The sequence below is a fragment of the Sinocyclocheilus anshuiensis genome, unplaced genomic scaffold (assembly GCF_001515605.1).
Source record: "Sinocyclocheilus anshuiensis isolate Anshui unplaced genomic scaffold, SAMN03320099.WGS_v1.1 scaffold718, whole genome shotgun sequence".
NCBI classification, from domain to species: domain Eukaryota; kingdom Metazoa; phylum Chordata; class Actinopteri; order Cypriniformes; family Cyprinidae; genus Sinocyclocheilus; species Sinocyclocheilus anshuiensis.
This window is the reverse complement of record NW_015546102.1, coordinates 607,478-629,731: the sequence shown is the minus strand read 5'-3', so window position 1 is coordinate 629,731 and position 22,254 is coordinate 607,478. Positions and strand designations below refer to the sequence as shown.

Genomic DNA, 22,254 nt, shown 5'->3' with positions numbered 1-22,254 from the left:
TTCGGGGTGGGAGGAAAAAATATTCTTCAAATGTTTTGCAAAGTTTCTCGAGGGAACGCAAAAGTTTTGCGAGGGAACGCAAATATGTTTGTGAGAGAACGCAAAAGTTTTGCAAACATTTGAAAAATATTTTTTCCTCCCACCACAAATTTTTTCCACTCACCCCAATTTTTTTCCACCACCATGTCTTTGTACCACTGCAAGCTGCAAAGTAAACAGGAAGAGTTTGTCCGAACTTTTTTGCAAAAGAACGCAAATATCTTTGCGAGAGAACACAAAAGTTTTGCGAGGGAACGCAAATATCTTTGCAAGAGAAAGCAAAAGTTTTGCGAGGGAACGCAAATATCTTTGCAAGAGAACGCAAAAGTTTTGCAAAGGAATGTAAAGTTTCTCGAGGGAACGCAAAATATTTGAAAAAAATATTTTCCTCTCACTCCGAATTTTTTCCACTCACCCCGATTTTTTTCCACTACCATGTCCTTTTAGGGGCTCCGTAGGATTTTGTGTTGTTTTCAGAACAAACTTTAAATAAAAAAAGATGTATTGCATAATGTTTGTATAATACATTACATCATTTTTGTAAGAATTATAAATTAATTTATTATTTTTTAAAAACTGAGGAGAACAGTTTGTGTGTTTTCTCTGTGTAGTGCAACCTGGTTATCATGTTAATCAGTTTCTCAGGTAGTGAATCAAATTTAAAAAATATGATCAAATTAATAATATACCAGTCTTTTGTTCTTCTTATATTCTTCTCTACGTCTAATATTCGAAAAAAATTGGTAATAAATTTGCTGTCTCTGTTAAACACATAAAATGTAATGTTTGGTGTTAAACGTACTCTACAAGAAGTCATTCAGGTGTGACTCACACCTTTTTTGTAAATGCCACCCCTCCCATAATGTAAGTTCCTTTGCTGACTCCCACAAAGCTAATAGCCCACAAGAAATCATTTAAAGTTAGGTTTCTGACCATTGTGATCATTGCTATTCTCATGCTAGAGACAGAGGTTGGATCATTAGTGGTCCCTTAATAGCAAGCATAGCTAATGCATTTATGTTAACTAAAAAGTCATTAATCATAAAGCAATGCCTGGCTGATTTAACATTTATTGTCTGCTTACAACAAAGCATCACACAACACATGTGGTTGTTACAAACTATGTTTATATTCAACAATAAACCCATATTTAATTTAGTCGAGGTTGTATTTTTCTTACCTTACAAATTTTGCTCATGGTTTTAGAAAATGAAGGCATGTCACATAACATGTCCATGCCTGCATCTGGCTAACTTCCTAATAACTTCCTAATATTCAGATGTGATGGTAAAATATCATAAATAAAAACAATATTCTAAAAAACGAACAATTCTGAAATTGGCTCAAAACAGGAAATATTTAATATCCTCCCAATAAAAGGAAACATTGTCTGAAGATAAGAAATCAAAGTCTGTGCTCATCATAGATAACACTATTTACTGTGAAATCTGTCAACTCCTTTACTGACCAAAACCTGCAGACAGGCCCTGGCGTTGTCTCGTCCAGACTGCAAAAGTTGTGTGTATTCCAGCCTTTAAGTTTGTTTCAAAGCCCTTTAGAGCTCAACATATTCGGTGATGTTAATTTGCATTACTGTGTCTGAGTACAGAATCTTCAACATAAAGCATAGATTGTGCGTAAATACAATATGATTGGACCAGGTACATTGACCTAGAACACAAAATATCACATTACATTTGTTTGTTTAGTCTTGTAAGTAGTCATTTAGCAAACAATTTTATCCAGAGGAACATGTAGTATATCCATTCTAGGGATAATTCCCCTGGGGCCAATCTGGTGTCATGTGGCTTTATCAAGGCCACAGTGGTGATAGTCCATGCCTCACCTGGGGATCAAACCAACAACCTAATGCACTGTGCACATGATTCTCATAAACCACATTCTTTAATTTCTCTGTAAAACTTATTTTAGCACTATATGTATTGTGAAAGGTGCAACCATTTTCCAGATTATATTTATTTGCATAATTTCTTTGTGGATTTGCATTTAGGTATTATAAAGCAAAACAAAATCTGAGTGATTATTGCACTCATAACAACCAAATTTACCAGATTTGACTTATCATGACAGACTCTGAATCCCCCAAAATAAATACACTCCCATTTTGTTTGGACTGTTTGTTGATCGTTTGCTGCCTGCCCTGACCTTATGCCTGTTTATGGATTATGCCTTGCCTTGCCTCTGTTGTTGTGCTTGCTGATGATTGACCCTGCCTGTACAACCAACACTGTTAGACTTTGCTGTAATTTTACAGTTACTTACCGCAAAAAAGCCCAGTAAACTACCATATATATGTTTTACGGTTAACTACTGTAATATGCACTGAATTATGGGTATTTTAATGCCATTTACAGTAATTTACTGTATATGGGAATTTGCAGTACTTTACTGTTTGATTAAAAACAGTAGTGCTACTGTAAATTGTTCTGCAGATGAAAAACATGAATCTGCATTCTCAATATAATGTCTGGGTAAGCACAAGTGTGGTGAAATAAATGCATTTTTAAAATGATTAAAAAATTAAATATATAAACTTTGCTTACACCCCACAAAATGTACATGTTATTTGCGCGGAAAGCCCGCGCAACAACCTGGCAGAGGTTATATAAACTGAGGCTTGTGTCCCGTGCGCACATAATGGACTTCCCCTCTGAGTGAATCGCCAGACGTCAGCTGCCAGTTTTCCTGTGGTAAGTACTTTTCACTTACTTTTAAAACGTAAACCATTATCGATATCAATGAAATTAAAAAATATTAATTAAGTACATGTAAAATCTAATTATAGGTTATTGCTAGGACAGTCTGAGGGAAAAGTTTGTTTTCCTCAAAAACTGCCGCTTTCATGAAACTCATTCAATTGTCCTGCAACTGACTAGTATAGTGACTATACAGTATAGTGACTATATTGACCTTCCCAGTATAGATGTGTAGTATTTACACGAACAATTATTTTTCGACTTTTTTACTGCTAGTTATGGTATATTTTACTCCTCAGTTAAATGAATGCCGTTAAATGTGTGTGACGTCATTTGAAATAGCACGAGCGCTTGCTCTCTCTCTCTCGCGCGCTAGAGATGGGTAGGTCTATATGTCGCACGCTCTCGCTCTCATAAATGAAACATTTACGCCAGTGCATATACCAGAGGAAAAAATATATATTCAAGTAAAATTATAATCAATTAATTCAAGAAAGAAAATGCATTCTTTATTATGGCTTCTTGTTTGTTAATAGAAGCAAGGTCTCATCAAAGTCAGTGTTCTCTTAAAGGTGCTGTATGTAAGTTTTTGACTCTACTAAAGCATAAACATACCATAATATGTTTGCAGATATTTAAGAAACATGCTAAGTTAACATACTTGTTTATCTGAAAAAAACAATGCTACAGTCAGTTATTCTCCTTTGAGTTGTATTTCGTCATCCCGGGTTGCTAGTTGGCGGAAAACACAGCGTATTTCATTTCATTTATCGTCATGTGCGCTCTTGTGTCGTCAATCTGGCAACCTGCGTGTGTGTCAAGTCTGAGTCGCTTTACGTATACGTCGACATTCCATGTCCATTATTGTGAAACCCGCGAGACACAACAAAAACAGCTCTGATCACAGCGTCCTCCATCCTCCTGTTGTTAATGTTGTTCTTCTTTGTTTCTGTTGTCGAACGCCGTGCACAAATGATGACGCTGTCGACCGGCTTCTTAGTACACACTCTCAGTGCGAATGCAACCCTTTAAATGGTACTGGGAAATAGTTCGCGCAAAATCGTCCCAGTACTTTAGTACTGTACATTTAGTTCTGGAACTAAAGCGGTGCGAAAGGCCCTTATGTGACATTAGATTAAACAGTACTATACTGGGAATAACTGCTGTTGCACAAGTTATTACCTTGTCTGTCCATGAACAAATTTAGATGAGATAAACACATGACCATTTCTCACACATTTCCCCTCTGTTTTGTTTCAGATCAGCTGTCAGTGGTTATGGAGGCCATGCAGCCAAGACCAACTAGGATGCTTGTTGCCATATTTCTTTTTGTTGCAATATTGTCATGATCTCTGCTTTGATTTGTTGTTATGAATTCAGTTCTCTTATTTTTTTTTGTAATGTTCCAGAATAAAGCACAATAAATAAGTAAGTAATGGATGTATTTAATAGTGACAGTGAATAAAAAATATACTGTTGTACATGGACTCAGGTCACTTATTTGGAATTTATTAAATTCAATGGGATTCATGTAAAATATTCAAAGGTTTTATAAAATAAATAGTGTAAAATAAATTACAGTAAAATTACTGTAATATTATTATACTGTAAAACTAAGTTGCAGTAAGGATATAGTACTGTAAAATTAAGTTGCGGTAAGGGTATTTTACTGTAAAATGAAATTGCGGTAAGGCCATTATACTGTAAAATGAAATTGCGGTAAGGGCATTATACTGTAAAATTAACTTGCGATAAGCTACTGTAAAGGGGTAGGTTACAGTAACTTACTGGCAATAGTGCTGCCAGTAAGTTACCGCAAAAATACAATAAAAAGTCTTAACAGTGAAGATCTTAATAAAGCCTGCAAGTGGATCCTCAACCCTGTTGTCACGCGCTTCCATGTTACAGTAGTCATGCATCCTTGTGTTGTTGAAAACCTGTGAGATCATCTCAAAAGTGGACAGTTGGCAGGATGTTCATGCTACTCTTATCCATATACAATGTAAGAAGATGTTGACCAGGAGCAGCCAAGCTCCAAAAATGAACCATAAAAGAAAATCATTCATGTGCACATATTACCCCTGAACTATTTTCCAAATCTTCTGAACTCATTACATCCACACAATACAAATGTGTGAAGAACAGACAAAAACAAATGTGATTTACCCAAAATATTCCCCTGCTGTCATATTTGAATGTCTACAGAAATGCAAATGACATTTGAGAGCTGTTCCTCAGACAAAGCTATCATGTGGATTCAGAAGACGAATGTAACTTGAGTCGTATGGATTCATTTTGGTGCATTTAAAAGCACCTGGTCACCATTCACTTTCATTGTATGGGCGAAAGACCCATGAACATTCTGCTAAACTTCTTCATAGAAGAATAAAGTCATTTAGGTTTGGAACAACATGAGGGTGAATAAATGATGGCAGAATTTAATTTTTGCGTGAGCTGCCTGTTTAATGTAATAGAAGTTTACAATCAAACACTGAAAAATACTTGCAGATTCCAGGCCCCCACTTTTCACAGACTCATTAATCCAGAGTTACTATTATATTTCCCCTGTGATGATCAATGGATGTTTGGATTAATAACTGTTTTGTGGTAGCGGTTATCTGGTGAGCTGGCAAGTCATGTTGTCCCTATCTTTCTGTCAAATATTATTAGACTATTAAGTAGAGCACTGTCTTGAGAAGAAAACACCTGTTTTAACTGTTACATACGTCATTTATAGGGGTTAAGAATGTTTAAACATTTACTTAGATAACCAGGGGCCTATAATAATCATAAAAAATTATTTACACACCTCACAAGAGTTTATCACTATTTATTGTCGTCTATTTATGCTTTTTATCCATAATCCAGAAAACAAATCCAGGTGTAATACATTTAAAAGTAAATAGATATATTTCTGTTGGTATTTCCAACAAAAAAAAAAAGGTCTAAAACAAATGTAGTGCTGCTCCAAACTGATGAAACTAAAATGCTGCTCAACTGCATATAACCTACCCAACTGGACCCATCATGTGCGCCAAACTGCGACGACGAGAGACTGTCACGTACGAAAATACAAAACGCCTGTGTCATGAAACTGCCAGATAACACTACATATATACAAAGCACTCGACATGTGCCATTTACTGGAGGCACAACAAAACGAGTTATTTCAGTTAGGCGATTTGCCTAACCAGTTGATGGGAAGTCCGAGTCGTTTCTGCGAATCGGTTCTTTTGAACAGTAGCCTTTACGTTTCAAAGTATCGTTTCATTTCGGATTTCATCATTTCGATTATTAGCGACACATTTTAGACATTATCTACATGCCGGCGTGATATGCTCTAGTCTGAAATGTTACAGTTTAATTTACTTAGGCTAAGTGTTTACTGTAATTAGTTGTAGGCAAGGCTATTTCAGCGATTGGACACAGTTAAACAAGTCATTTAGAAACGAAATAGTATATTTTTTATTTGTAACATTTGTACTATTCAGCTATAAATGTAATAATTTTCTTAATAGCCTATCCTTCATTCCGGACTGCGTTATTTTTTCGGGGCGGGTGTTGGGACAGTCAAACATCCGAATTTCAAAAGTAGGCTAGGGGATGTCCCAATATTGCGAATTTGTAACCCGTCTACAACACCGTCTAAATAGTCGACTCGCTAGAATTTGAGACACGGCCGTGCTGATGTCTGTAGACCTCCCACTTACTTAAAACGGTGGGGAGAGAGAGAGGGTGATTCCCAAATAAACCAACACGCAGCTTCACTCGCGTTGCTTTGTGGAGGTAATAAAGTATCATCGCAATTTTTTGTTACCGAAAAAGGATGGCCCATAACAGCGGAGGAGAAGAAAAATGTGGTCGATAACATTTTAACCTGAGGGTTTTGACGAATGGTGGGGACAGGTAATGTGAAACCGATGGAGGGGGGGGATTTATATGGACATTTATATGCGTTATACCGGACGTTTGTTTTATCACAGAGCTGCCGTTCAATCAACGCGCAACAGACTAACTCGACGCTGAGTTAAACGTTGACTGTATGAATTTATGAATGCTTTTAAAATATCGTATGTTGCTTTCTTGTGAATGAGTTTTAGCCCGTCTGGACTGTATTTGTGTGTGGCTGGCTAGCTGAATGAGCGCAAATAGGCTGCTTTGCTTTAGGCCCCTAAGAGAATAATCCATGTCGCTTCCTTAATATTTTCAATTATATGTATTTTAGTCAGATTCTCTAACTCTGTTCTCCTTTGACACTCGGGTTTATGTGGTCTAACGTGTCGAACTGTATCGGTAATGTTGTGTTTATCTTGAGAGCTGCCCGCTGGTTTGTGTGTGAAGTAAAGAGGAGGGTAAACCGTTAGCCTGCCTGCGCTCTCAGTCTGAGAAAAGCAAACACAGGCTACAGTATCGGAACATCACAGTGCCATTATCACACAGCAGTCCGCATACTTTTAGACAGATAAACATGATCAAAATGTGTTTGTTTTTGCTGCGGCAGCAAGTCACTTGTGCTTTGAAGAACAGAATAGCCAGCTACAACAGATGAGCGTTCACCATATGGATCTGGACTTTCGCTTCTCTCAGTTTTTAAAACGCCACGTTACATTAGACTAATGGAGTGAATTATTATTTTTTTTTATTATTTTTTTTTGAGATACACTGTCCACACACAGTGTAATAGACAGTTAAGCTGAAGTGTTTTGATGTCACTGTTTTGGCAAAGTATCTAACCAAGTGGTATTTATACTTTTAATGTAGAGCATTTCACAAAAGTATTTAGGTTTTAAATTGTTAACAATAGATGTACATAATGAAGATGAAATGTATTGCCACACTTTTTGGTTATCAGATATTAGTTGAACATGTTCGTAGTTCATGTGTTGAATTTCACCTGTGGTTGCTTCAGCGGTTGCTCTGCTGGGACATCTGTGTGAACTTGAGGGGAAAGGCTTACATTTATTTGCATGCATTCTTTGTTGACTTTTAGGTTTTTAGGTTTCATACAGGAGAACAATCTCTACAGCACGTATTGTTGTTTTAAATGATTGTTATACTCTTGGGAATAAAATGTATAGGATTTGATCGGTTTATCATAACAGACTTTGATCAACCTTGAGGTGCTACATTTTCCCCCACACAATGAATTGTTTCCGTCCTATTTGATAGACTGCCATGGGCTAACTTTATGCGTTGTTGAAAACCTGTACGTTTTTCAATCATGTCATCAAACGAGTGGTTAGCAGAATGTTCGTGCTACTCTTATGTGTAGGGTAAGTGGGTGATGACCAGTAGCAGACAAGCTCCAAAAATGAACCATAAATGATGTGTCATGAAAGTGGCTCATACTACTTCTGCACTATTTTCCAAGTGTTCTGAAGTCATACCATAGTTTTGTGTGAAGAACAGTTATGAAGAAAGTTATTTGCTGAAAATATCCCCCCTGCTGGCCTATTTGAATGTGTAAACAGATGTGAATGATGTTTGAGAACTGTTCCTTATACACAAAGCTATTGTATTGCTTCAGATGACAAATATAACTTGAGTCGTATGGACTACTTTTATAATGCATTTAAAAGCACCAGGTCACCGTTCATTTTCACTGTATAGAAGAAAGCAGTGTGAATGTTGTGCTAAACAACTAAAGGTTTGAAACAACAGAAGGATGAATAAATGATGGCAGAATGACTGAACAATTCTTTTCTTTTATTAGAAGTCTACTGTCAAACCCTAGCAGACAAAATACTTGCAGACCTCCACTTTTCACAAACTCATTAGTCCAGAGTTATTACTCTCTGAGTGCACATTTTGTACCCATTTATTAGGAAGAAGAAAAAATAATTAGATGAACAATTGTGTTTTTGCCCTGATGATGGATGGATTAATAACTGTTTTGTGGTAGTTTTGTTTTCAAACAAACAAACTGTTTTGTATTCAAAAATAATAAAAAGCACTTCCTGTGTGTTTTTCCCCCAAGTTGCATGCCTGTGACTGAAGGCGTATTAAAGATATCCTGTTATATCAGTTCTTAACAAAGGTTTCTTTTATCATCTTCATTTTTAAGGCCCTATGTGGTTCATTTCCAGAGATACAGGGATTTTAATGTGGTTCCTTGATGAAATTGTACAGAATTTCAGTGGTCCAAAACCAAATGTGGGTCACTTTGTTTGCATACACATTTCTTTTTAGTAAAAAAAAAAAAAAAGTCTGAAAAACAAATAATGTTGAAATGTATCTTGTTTCCCTCTATCAAAACAGTTGCACAGAACATACGCCTTAGTGCCAAAAATATTAGGGGTATACCGATACTAAATTTCTCAGCCAATACTGATTATTTATAATGACGATAGTTTGGTTTAAGGAAAAATATCTTGCCCAACTAATGCTGTAAACTATACAGGGAATGCTCTCATTTAGTATATTATTAGTATAATATTAGGTTATAATGAAGTACAGTGCCTAAGCTATTTTATTTAACTACTGTTTCTTTTTAGATATAATAATAATAACACTTAAAACGGAAATGTTTGTATACAACTTAATTGCACATAAGGTCGTTTTTTTTTAAATATATAAGATTTATTCAAATATGCATGAATAATTAAGAGTATATTTTAAAGTATATAAGAGTATACTTTATTAAGAACCAGAATATAAAATCATATGGAGATATCTTTAATAAGCTACTTCTTGAGTGACAGGCATGCAAACTTTGGGTTGAAAAAAAAAATGGCATTCAGGTATGTTCTATGCAATTTTTTGATAGGAGGAAATATTTATAGTTTCAATATTATTATTATTATTATTATTATATTTTTTTTTTTTTGTCTTTTTAAAACAAAAAAAGTATCAGCTGTATGCAAAGTGACGCACGTTTGATTTTTGACCACTGAAAATGTGTTCAGTTTAAAAATTTACTCCTGGAACCATATTGAGATCCCACAATGTTTGAACTGTCACCACTGGCGTATAATGTAACAAAGATTGGCAATAAAGTCAATAGATTTTACTAATAGACCTATTGTACTAGTCTCCATGTACAAAGTAACATGATGATACTGGCATATTTCTAAGGTAATTTTAATCCTTGCATTTTGGCTCCAGAGCTCAGTGTGAAAATTGTCATTACGTTTACAAAATTTTGTTTTGACATGCCAAAACGTATTGTTTCGTTGTGTTTGTCTTGAGAGCTGGTTTGTGTATACTATGAAGTAAAAGGGACAGTTCTCAAATGTTAGTGGAACATGTTCATTAGGATCCTATGATTTCCACGATGTGGAAAACACAGACAGAACCGCTGAATCCAATCATAAAAATGGAATTTGCGAACATCACAGAATTTGGCAAAATTTGGATTAATAAATTAAAAAGTAGGCCTAGCACTTTACAATGAATTAAATCTCAATATGGATGGACTAGTGTCTGTGAAAATTAAACTGTATAAAGACTGTGATTGAAATATGAAGTCTGCATGTTTTGTGTCTCTGTGTGAATGAGCTCACTTGACGAGCATTTCATCATGTTCTATGATTATCAGACTCACTCAGATATTAAACACCAAATAAATAAACACCATTTTCTGTCATATTGTGTCATTTAATATCAAATCAAGAAATTTCAAATTGTGAACCTGATATTATATATGAAAACAATTCATGAAAGAGCCATATTGTCCCTCCCCTACTGATTTGGCTAAATCAGTTATCCATTACTATTAATTATACATTTTTTTAAGATAAAAATCTTTTGCACCAACATTAAACAGTGTAATATCACTGTGAATTAGCATGAGAAAAGTACATTTAGAAGTAAGTTAATAACTGGGTAAATCAAAACCAAAACAGCCTCCTCTTGAACTTTGATCTCAGAAGTACTTTTCAACTATTTATTTATTTTTTATTTTTTTCAAAATAATAAGGTGTATTTAAATGTCTTTTCAGTTATTTGTATTATTATATAATATAAATCTTCTTTTGCTTTTTTTTGCATGTTTTAGACTTTACACTAACGTTCAGTCTGAGAAAACACAATGAGTAAAAAAAAAATAATAATGGTAAATGTTGTAGGTGTTGTACCAGATGGAGACAAGGGACCATTTAAAAACAGTAGTAGTCATGGGAAGTCATGGCCTAATGGTTAGAGAGTCGGACTTGTAACCCAAAAGGTTGCGGGTTCGAGTCTCGTACCGGCAGGGATTGTAGGTGTGGGGAGTGAATGTACAGCGCTCTCTCCCACCTTCAATACCACGACTGAGGTGCCCTTGAGCAAGGCACCGAACCCCCAACTGCTCCCCGGGCGCCGCAGCATAAATGGCTGCCCACTGCTCCGGGTGTGTGTTCACGGTGTGTGTGTGTTCACTGCTGTGTGTGTGCACTTTGGATGGGTTAAATGCAGAGCACTAATTCCTAGTATGGGTCACCATACGTGGCCACATGTCACGTCACTTAAATGAAAATTCTGGGCCCTATTTTAACGATATAAGCGCATGTTCTAAAGCACATGGCGCAATTGCGCTTAGGGCGTGTACGAATCCACTTTTGCTAGTTTAAGGACGGGAAAAATGGGAACACACCTCGTTTTCAGCCAATGGGCGCAAATGCATTTGCTATTTAAACAACGTGGCGCAGGACGTGAAAATGACAACTGCGTCGGGCTGAAACTAGCAAAAAACACCTGGCGCCTCATTTCGCCAGGTGTATGATAGGGCCCTCTATCAGTAATTACATGTCCTCATGTCATTCCAAACCAGTAAGACCTCCGTTCATTATCCGAACACAAATTAAGATATTTTTGATGAAATCCGAGAGCTTTCTGACCCTCCATTGACAGCAAGGGTCCTACCGCGTTCAAGGTCCAGAAAGGTACCAAAAACATTGACAAAATAGTCTGTGACATCAGTGGTTCATCTGTAATTTTACGAAGCTATACGAGAATACTTTGTGCACAAAAAGACAAAATAATGACTTTATTCAATTCTTCTCCACGTCACCCTAGCGCCATTATGGAGAGTACCACGACGCATGCGTGTGCTTTGATCTGCACATAAACAATGCATGCACACGATGCTGCTGGCTTAGAACACGCATGTGCTGTGCCTTGTTTACGTTCAAATGAAAGCATGCGTATGCGTCGTGGTACTTGCCATAATAGAGGCAGAGGGTGACTCGGGGGAGAAGAATTGTTGAATAAAGTCGTTATTTTAGTTTTTTTTGCGCACAAAAAGTATTTTCGCAGCTTCATAAAATTACTGTTTAACCACTGATGTCACATGGACTATTTTGTTGATGTTCTGTGCCTTGAACAACGTGGTAGGACCCTTGCTGTCTATAATTTTTCAGATGGTAAAATAAATGCTCTGTGGTATATTTTGAGCTGAAACTTCACAGACACCAGGCCAACATTACATCTTGTAAAAGGGGCACAATAGATGCCCTTTAAAAGCATATAAAGTCAAACCATGTCATATGACATGTTATTAGAGTTTATATGTTTTGCTTTAAAATAAGGTATCTTTGGAGTTTGTCACATTTTTTGTTACCATATTTTGAGAATGACTCCGATACATTATGATTCTTTATAAAAAATTATAAATATATATTTGTAAATGTATATTTTTTTAAATAAAATTAAAATTACGTAGAACATTTTTAGCTATTTGGAAAGTTGATTAATTAGAAATAGAAAACGTGCTATAGCTGACAGCAGCAAAGTTTAGGGTGGCTCTGGTGATTAAATTTCCCCAGAGTGAAACAAGTGGTGATACTGATGCCAGGTCATTATACCCTCCTGTTTCTGTTGGTGAATCAAAGTTTGTGCAGCATCTTTAAATAGTCTCGCATAGGGGTGCTCCGATTGATCGGCTACCGATCACTATCGGCCGATAATCAGGTTGGGAGGATTGATCGGCGGTCTCTAAAAAGGCCGATCTCAAAAAACCGATCTCAAGCTGATGACGCTGCTGTGAGAGGTTTGCCACGACATGCAACCGTCTCAGTCTCTGTCAGGCGCGGGTAAAATAATTATAATATTTCTTTATTAAATAACTTATAAAGTAATTTGAAAACCTTGTCTGAGACGTAATTTCACAAACAGCGTGAGTGAATCACCGCGCGCAATCTCTCTTTCTCAAAATACGCAAATGGCTTCAAATCACCACATCGCGTCTGTCTATAAGCGATAAACAAGGCAATAATAGATGGCACTCGTGGAGGTAGGAAAACAAAGTTCTTTATGAACTGCAGGATTGCTTGTAGTAAAGATTTCAATGCAAAAGGAAAGGCAGTAGAGCTGACTATTTCTGTCAATGGTAAGTTTGTGATAACGTAAGAAAAGCAGTTTAAATGTTTTGACACTTGCTTGAGCAACTTAATATATACATCTAGAAGTAAATGCAAAAGTAAAAAGCATTGAATAATGTGTTGTTTATATTTATTGTGTTTAAACATGTCTGTGTATTACTGTACTGTGTAAAAAAAAAAAAAGAATTGCAATGCTGAAAAAGCATTTTCAGTGACAATGTTTAAATTTGAAATCAAAATAATGGATAAATGTTGTGCTTGTGGTAAACAGCCATGGATCAGTAGCGGGCTCCTGTGTGAAAGCACAGTCCGTGCTGCTTCTCCTCTCACAAGAGTCACCTAGAGGGGAATTTTCAAAAATGAAATTCAGGCCCTGAATAAATGTCTAAAAATCCTGATTGGAGTATCACTTTAAAGAGTTATAAATGATAAAAAGAAGGCTTTAAAAAGATCGGTATCGGTGATCGGATCGGCAGATACTGCTTTCTGTAATCGGTGATCGGCCTCAAAAACCCTAATCGGAGCACTCCTAGTCTCGCATTCATTGTTGATCAAAGTTTTAGATGCTTTCAGATTATCTCTCCATAACTTTCTGAATCAAATCCAACTGTGAAGTGTGTGAACTTTGATACTTGTATTGGGTATTGTACAAATCCTGGTACAGAGTTTGTCCTGTTTATTGAGGGAATGAATCAAGCATGTGGAAGAAACAAGCATTTTTATTAGCAGTTGTCCAGCAGGGTGTTGTTTTATTAGATCTATAATCTCAGAAAAATCATTTAGATGTAAGGATTGGACCATATTAAGTATTTATATTTAAGGACTAGATGGACAAGATCGGGGTGAGAGCCCCATCCTGCCGAGTTTTGCTCCAACCCTAATCAAACACACCTAAACAAACTGATCAAGTTCTAAAAGTTACTAGAAAGCTAAAGGCAGGTGAGGTTTTATCAGGGTTGTAGCTGATGTCTGCAGAACTGTGGTTCTCTGGGACCGGAGTTTGCCACCCCTGGGGCCGGTTGCATAAACTGCTTAGACTAGTCTTAAAAAGTTAGCCATCTAATTTGTTTTCATCTAGACTGGTCATAACTGTTTAAAGTCGGTTACGAAAATGTAGATTGGCCCAATTTTAATCAGAAAAGTAAAACTGTTTACCTCTTGGCTAACTAGTTGGTCAAACTAGTTCTTAAGACACAGTCTTAACATCATGTCTATGTTTATGTAGCTGCCCTGGACTAGATGAAGCTTTACATGAGACAAGTATGCCTTATGAAATGAGTTTCAAGAGTGAATCCAATTCTGTTATCTAGAAAATCCTTTATTGTGCCAAATGATTGTTTTGGCCTATCAGATAATCTGAAGAGGAGGACATGTTGCTGTGTCTGAAAAAGTAATAAAATGTGATGAAGTGTGTACTGCATGTTGTGTTATTAATTTGAAGATATACATTTTAATCCCTCGTTTGTCGTCACATTTATACTACTTGTAGGCATATTTTTTATGTTTTGTTTAGCATTTTTGTATTTTGGAAATAAGTAGTGCCAAGTTCTATTTACCTTTATAGACATCAAGAGTAGAGACATACTGTGGGACATAGACACAGACGAAGACACAGACTTTGTACTTGTCTAATGAAAGCTTGCAGAGATATTAATGTTAAAAGGTGTGTCTTTTTATGTTCTTCCATTACAGTGCTCTCTTATTTATTAGGTGGATCCCAAAACAAGATACTTGCATTTACACTTTAACTTCACTGCAACCTTTTTTAGCCACTAGAGGGAGGGAGAGCACTATACAGTTCAGTGTCAGATTCACAGTGGGCACTGGAGACCACACAATGCGGCATGTCCACATGGGTGAACAGTTGTCTCACTTCTCAAAGGAAGCTAAATCTTTCTTTCAGTCCTAAAAAGACAAAAGTCATGAATGAGCAGTTTTGCTTCTAAAAACCTTGTTTAGCAACACTGGTATTAATAACATTTAGAAATACAACACTAAGATGATAACCATCACTGTAAGTTTAAGACTAGTATAATGCGTGATCGTTAGCTTGCAGGTTCTGCAATTAGATATTCGATATTATTAGACATTGCAACAGTGCCCAACCACTTTTTCAGCGACCTTCGTTCTGCAAGTAATTTTCCAACAAGGATTTAAAAAAAAAATATATATATATTTTGAGTTATAAGCTATGAATCAAACCAACCAACTACGAAATGAACCGACCTTCGTTCTGCAAGTAATTTTCCAACAAGGATTTAAAAAAAATATATATATATATTTTGAGTTATAAGCTATGAATCAAACCAACCAACTACGAAATGAATGACAACATTACTATCTATCTGTGAAATTTACATGTACTTCATATTATGTGTAATAATATTTAAGTAGTTTGAGAGTGCAAAAAGGCAAATCTATAAAATTTGTGAAGATCAAAGTGAGATGACCAATTTTTTTCCACTAAAACATTTTTCTTTAAAATTGAATTATTCTCATTATTATTTACGTTTATTATTTATTCCTTTAGCCATGGTGATTTTAATTAAGTGTAGGGTACCATCTGCTTCACTACCAATTTGAAAGTTTCATGCAACTGCCACTAGGGGGCGAAATGAGACAATCATACAGAAGAGATAGTGGAAAAGTGCCTTCAGTCCACACTCACCACAGCAGGAGGATGTTTATCATGTACAACACTAACACTAAAGTACTTTAGCATGCTGTTGGAAAACGGGTCGGTCCTGGTGCAGACAAGTCAGAACGGTCCCTATGTTCCTGATATGCAAAGGGGCCCGAAATGTGTGAATACTGGAAATATGATTGATGTTCTACTTGATAAGACAGAAGAACATGTTTTCATTCCTTGTGGAAAGGAGTCTGACCAATGATTAAGCAAATAACTATTTGGTTGCTGCAATTATTTTGAAGTTTTATTGATTAATGATTTCTTATTGGCCCTCAGAAACACAGCTTAGGAAATTGATTTGGCAGGCTTCTTCATTTATTCCCCTCCCCATGTACAGTCTCTGAGATTATTTCGTGTTCACCAGGCGAGTTATTCTCAGTTTGTTCAATTCCTGTTTGCCTTCGCTGACTTCGGTATCTTGAACCTCTGTGGAAAAAGTTAGATTAATTATAAACGGCACATTTCGACAGCTGCGCGCACCCAGTTTATTTTGGAAAATTTTGTGAACCTGGGATGGGTTTCTTTGAACCTAACTCCTGTTATGAAAGGCACCTTAGGACACATTGTAAAAACAAATCACAATAAATGGCTCTGAAAAGGGTATGAGGGAAGGAAACGCAACCCTATTTTGATGATAAATGGCAAAGAGTGGGCAAGAACCCAGCACTCTGGGGGTTCCTAATGGTTAGAGAGTCGGACTTGTAACCCAAAGGTTGCGAGTTCGAGTCTCAGGTCCGGCAGGAATTGTAGGTGGGGGGAGTGAATGTACAGCGCTCTCTTCCACCTTCAATACCACCTTGCCTTGCCGCCTTCGGTGCCTTGCCCTTGAGCAAGGCACCGAACCCCCAACTGTTGCTCCCCGGGCGCCGCAGCATAAATGCCCACTGCTCTGTGTGTGTGTTCACTGCTGTGTGTGTGTGTGCACTTAGGATGGGTTAAACGCAGAGCACTAATTCCTAGTATGGGTAACCATACTTGGTCACATGTCATGTCACTCTGTTGGTTTGATTGCTGTAGAGTCGCCTAAACACATAACTGCCATGCATAAGCAGTATGATAACGTTTGTAAATTTAGTACAGCGCTCTCTTCCACCTTCAATACCACCTTGCCTTGCCGCCTTCAGTGCCTTGCCCTTGAGCAAGGCACCGAACCCCCAACTGTTGCTCCCCGGGCGCCGCAGCATAAATGCCCACTGCTCTGTGTGTGTGTTCACTGCTGTTGTGCACTGTGCACTTAGGATGGGTTAAACGCAGAGCACTAATTCCTAGTATGGGTAACCATACTTGGTCACGTCACGTCACTCTGTTGGTTTGATTGCTGTAGAGTCGCCTAAACACATAACTGCCATGCATAAGCAGTATGATAACGTTTGTACATTTAGAAAATGTATTAAAAATAAGATCCCATGACACTGCTTATAAAGCTCCACTAGTGTAAATAAATTGGGCTTTATTTAGAAAGGTGTATGCCAGGAGGTCTCACAGCTCACAGAGTGAGTTTGACTTCAGTTACTGTATTCAGTGAAGCTGTTTTCAGAATGTTCAAGTAGTTCTACTTGTTTGTCAGATTTTTTTAAACAAATACTATATTAAAGATTTTGCTACAAACCGTTATGTGAAACTTACTGTAGCTTGTGATTTTTCTGCTATCTGGCCTTCTAATTGAAATCAAGCTCAATCTTTGCTTTGAGCTGTATATGCAAGTTGTAGCGATACAAAAATTGTGTAAAATTGGCTAATAATTGGGCAGATGATTGGTCCATGTTAATGAATATTGTGAGATGACATGCTGCTTTGGCGCAATGGAGATATAGTGTTAAATGTTGAAGTCTTGCTCTCATCATTGTCAAAGTTGGTCTTACAAATTACTGAAAACATGTCTGTAAATCTGTTTTGTGCATTTTGGAAAAACGTTCTGTGGCATGAAAACTGAAAACTTTCTGAAAGCACTATATGCTGATGTGTGTTTCTGGTTTGCACATGTTGAAAAGGTTTACCCTCGTTATCATGCTGTTTGAATTTCATATACAGTATTTTAGCAGGTCTGCTAATTTATAACTCTTTTGTTTCACAGATAAAGATGTGGAGCCCACAGTAAAAGTCAGTAAAGTCACTAGTGTTTCTGTCAAAACCACTATAACCAAAGGTAGAAACTCTCCACCAATCCTTCTTTTGTGACAATTATTGGGGACTGGTGAAATAATCAATGGGCTCGCCGGTGGGCACTAACATCCTTAACGCTCAATCCATCTGGGCTTTTTTTTTTTTTTTTTGGATAATCAATTTTACTGCACAGGTATCAGCTGGAAATTACGGTGATGGGCGTCCTAATATTTCTTCAACCTCATGTAATTCCTGGAACTAATGCAGCTTTCTAGTTCATACTGTTTGAATAGGTTGGGCTTTGAGGGTTTGGCCTGAGAGCCATTCAGCGTGACCTTGAAGTTTCCAAAAAATTGTCAAGCACAGAACCACCGGGCCTAACTGATGGTCTTGTGTTTCAGAGGCGGTGGTGGAGGGCCCTGTCTCCGTGGGACGAATAGTAGGCTCAGGTACAGCCTCACTGCAAAGAGTGCACTCTGGTCAACATGAGAACCCCAGCAGGCCTGGTAGTCCTGAGATAATGTCCTTCAATACATTACACACGAAAGACCCTTTCACACCAAATGCAACTCAAAAAATGAAAAGAAAAAAAAAAACAAGCCAATGAAGTCTTATTACACTGACAGTGCAGCAAATATTTGTCAAGAGAATAAAGCGAGTTTGTGCCAGAACAACAGGTGGAGCTGAATGACAGCGAAGCTCACACCGACCAGAATGGTGCCCCGCTGTATGCCTGACAAGTTTCTAGTTATTGTTTCTAGGCACAATAACTGCAGTGTTTTGTTTGTTTTACACACACACACACACACACACACACACAACAGCTGCATAAATGCAGCCTTAGTGGGCATAAGAGACTTCTTGGAAAAACAAAAACAAAAAAACCTTACCATCCCCAAACTTTTAAATGGTAGTGCATATGCAATCAATATTACTCCGATCTTTTTGGTCAGTGTGCTTTCATAACCAGGCGAAACAAAAAATCTTCAACACACAACACAAAATTGACAGCAAAAGCTGTGAACAGCTGCATAAGAATCAATGAAGCGAGATTAACTAAGCAGTAAGTAGTAGCAAATTTAGGACAAAGGTAGTTCGTTATTAGATATTTGATAATTATTAAATAAAAATATCCTCATTGAGAACTACTTGTGAACTATGACCAGTTAATAAAGAATAACCAAATAATTACTAATCACAACAGTAACGTCTTAAAGTGAACAATTGGGTTCTTTGTGGAAACTAATTTATGAATTTGATATCCCCCAAATAAGTCGGCTACATTTTTAAATTGTGACTACTACTCTTACCAAGGGATGGATGTTCAAACTTAAACATAGAATAATAAAAAAATGAAAATTCACTTTAAAATGTTAATAATTAAGAAGTGATGCTGACAAGCGCATGATTGAATTAGTTCACAATTATGATCTCTGCTTCGTGTCAGTTCAGTATCAATGTATCCCACTCCAAAAGGCCTACTGGTAAAATATCACTAGTGCTTCACACAAATGTACAGTATGTCAGATATAAAATATGTTAAATAACTTATTAATTTACTTGTGAGTACTATTAGTTAATAGTGTTAAGTTAAATGTTAATGTGGTACTACCTATTACTTCCTGCATAGTTACTTGTTAAGAACGGACCATTATTCTAAAGTGTTACCGAATCAATTGTTTCTATAAAAAATGTTGTATGTCACACTTGGTGTGAAAAGGTCTAAAGATACTGTACATGGGTCATTTTTAGGAAATTGTTTTTCCCCGTCTTATTTGAAAAGGTTACTACTGAACTTTCAAGATATCACATTTGCAGGCCCAAAGCATCGGGGCCATAACTACCATAGACAGTGAATTCCATTTATTTACCATCAGTATTCCTGTGCTTTTTACCAACATCATTTTTTTTTTTTCCATAACGGAGTTGAATTTGAACAGTGTAAGTATAAACAATGAAATGGTGATAAAGTCTCCAAGAGAAACTTTTTTTTTTTTTTTTTTTTTTTATATGACAACACAGATTATTTCAAATTTATTTTTTCAAGACAAAATTGTGACTGCAGGGCAGGGTAAAACGGACAGAAAACTAATTTTTCAAATATTACATAGTTAATGTATTTTTTTATTTTATTTTAAGTAAATCCATTAAAATCTAACAGTGATTAATAGGGACAAATTGCCTCATGTTCCTATGAAAAATAACTATTTTATTTTAGTAAGTATATACAGTCATGGAGACAAATCCAGTACCAATAACCACATCTTAGCCTTCAGAACTCAGAATGAATGTCTTTATGCCTAGGGCATAATGTGTTGCTTATAAATGTATAATGAGTTTTCACCTTTCATTTTACAAAGACTTGTACAACATATAAATCACAGTGATTTGCAGGCTGTCAATGTCATAACCATATTAGACCTACCAGACCTCAAAAAGACATTGGGCCTCATTCATGAAATTTTAGTAAATATATGAGTAAATTTGAAGTATTTTGCACATAAAATGGGAAAACCTAAAAAACTCTCGTCCTGATTCACAAACACATTGTATACCTCAGATTAGTTAAACATGTGGACACTACTGGTGCTCATAACAAATAGCAATCAAAAGAAAACATGCTATTTGCTGTCTATTTTTGTTTATCAGTGATTTTTATTTATTTTTTTGCATATAACTAATTGTTAACTAATTAATTTTACTTAATTAAATTCCTAAATGCAGTTTTGGGAGGTGTGAAACCATTTGTTTCAATTAGCTGCTCTGACATCAGCTGTTTTAACTCTACCAACATAATTTAAGTATCTTGCCATTCATATTTATTTCCCAAGCACTAGTAAACCCTGGGGTTTTATTTGAGCTCGAGATGAAGTCACTTCCTCCACTGCAGATAGCAAGCCAAATTTAACCAAAGTTTAAACTCTGTTTACCATAGTTTAACCTTCATATCTTAACAGATAAACTATATGGCAACTTAATTTGTGAAATATTATTACATATAGTTTTATCAAAATGCAGTGTCATCAGTTTGCCTAAAAAAAGAATGTTTCGTGGTTTATGCACCATTTATATGTGGTTGGGAGCAAGTGTAAATTTTTTTTGTGTTTGTACCAACTAACATTTTGAAAATATACTTTCATGAATCTGAAAATTTTAGCTTTTTGAATGAGTTAAAAAAATCATTCTGCTTGTGTTTAATGAATGAGGCCCATTGTGAGTACTTGGGGTTTTTTTTCCCCCTGCAAAATTCCACTTTACATCCCTGTGAAACTGTAAACGAAGACTTGGGTCACCATCTGAAAGGGTTTAGATCTGACCTCAGCAGGTATCTAATAAGAGTTTGCTTGCTGGTGGTGGATTACTGAGATTCTGTTTCTCTACTGCTGCAGTGCCCCTCAGCAAGACAAACTTGGAGGGTCTGTCATAGCGAATGGCCAACTGCAAGTTGCTGTGAATAATAGCATCTGCTAAACGTTCCTTTTGGTTTCAGCAGTGGTCACTTTCTAACCAGTTCCTCCTCTCCATTCTGCAGCATCTGTTCGGAGACTTGAGCATAAGTGGAGTTCTCGAACTCTCCCTTTCCATGCCTTAGTGCCATATGATAAGCATTGCTGATGCTAATGAGAATGTACCAGCTGAATTAATGTCATGTTTTGATTCACATTTACCTGTTCATCAGTCCTTTTACTGAGCCCATTATTTCTGCTTGGTAAATTGTTGATCTTTTGTTAAATGTCTGTTTGTTTTTAGCTGCACTGCTCTGGCTATCACCGTAAGCATGCTAAGTCAAACCTGTTGAAGAAATAAAGTAGGCATACCTAAGTATGCATAGCGATCTGTTTTGGTTTTTTAAGCTTTTTCCTTTTTCCCCCCACTCACACTTATGTTTTTTCTCTTCTTCTTCTTTTTTTTTTTTAAAGGCTTAGCTACATTGACACCTAGACACCTATGATCTAATGAAGCCTGCATAGGTGGACAGCTGAACTCTGGAATGTTTTGGCTGCTTTGATCTAATATCGCTGCAGCTTTTTCATACACTAAAATCCTTTAGATGCTGACATAACTATGAGATCTGTATGAATGTTAACGTACCATTAACATCTTTAGTTGTCTCAAAATGCACTAGACATGCATTTTGACAGGATGAAGGCATAACAAGAGAGGATCTACATTTTTTTTTTTTGACTGATGTTATGAGTTAATGCTAATTGCCATATTTCTCTTTGCAGTGGTTGATAAGCAAGGTTTCTTGCTGAATCTGGACACAAGGCTGTGAGTATTCTGTTTTATACAATTGCTTACTTATACATTTCACCAACAGATAGAAAACTTACTTAAAAACCTTTTTCAAAAGTTGTTTTTTAAATTAATTTGAATTATTTAATCAATTTATAAAAAAAATAATATA

The 22,254-nt window shown here is 36.4% G+C and overlaps 1 protein-coding gene across 1 annotated transcript in view; it reads left to right on the top strand.

Annotated features, from left to right (window-relative positions):
* Positions 1 to 17,807: 17,807 nt before the first annotated feature.
* The window catches only part of LOC107700542 (CMP-N-acetylneuraminate-beta-1,4-galactoside alpha-2,3-sialyltransferase-like), a gene marked incomplete at its 5' end in the record, with an annotated part of 46,328 nt that continues 41,881 nt past the window's right edge, over positions 17,808 to 22,254 (top strand). The window contains 3 exons of the mRNA XM_016502237.1: positions 17,808 to 17,889; positions 18,248 to 18,295; positions 22,076 to 22,118. Of these exons, the coding sequence (XP_016357723.1) occupies positions 17,808 to 17,889; positions 18,248 to 18,295; positions 22,076 to 22,118 (173 nt within the window). The remainder of the gene's footprint in view (positions 17,890 to 18,247; positions 18,296 to 22,075; positions 22,119 to 22,254) is intronic.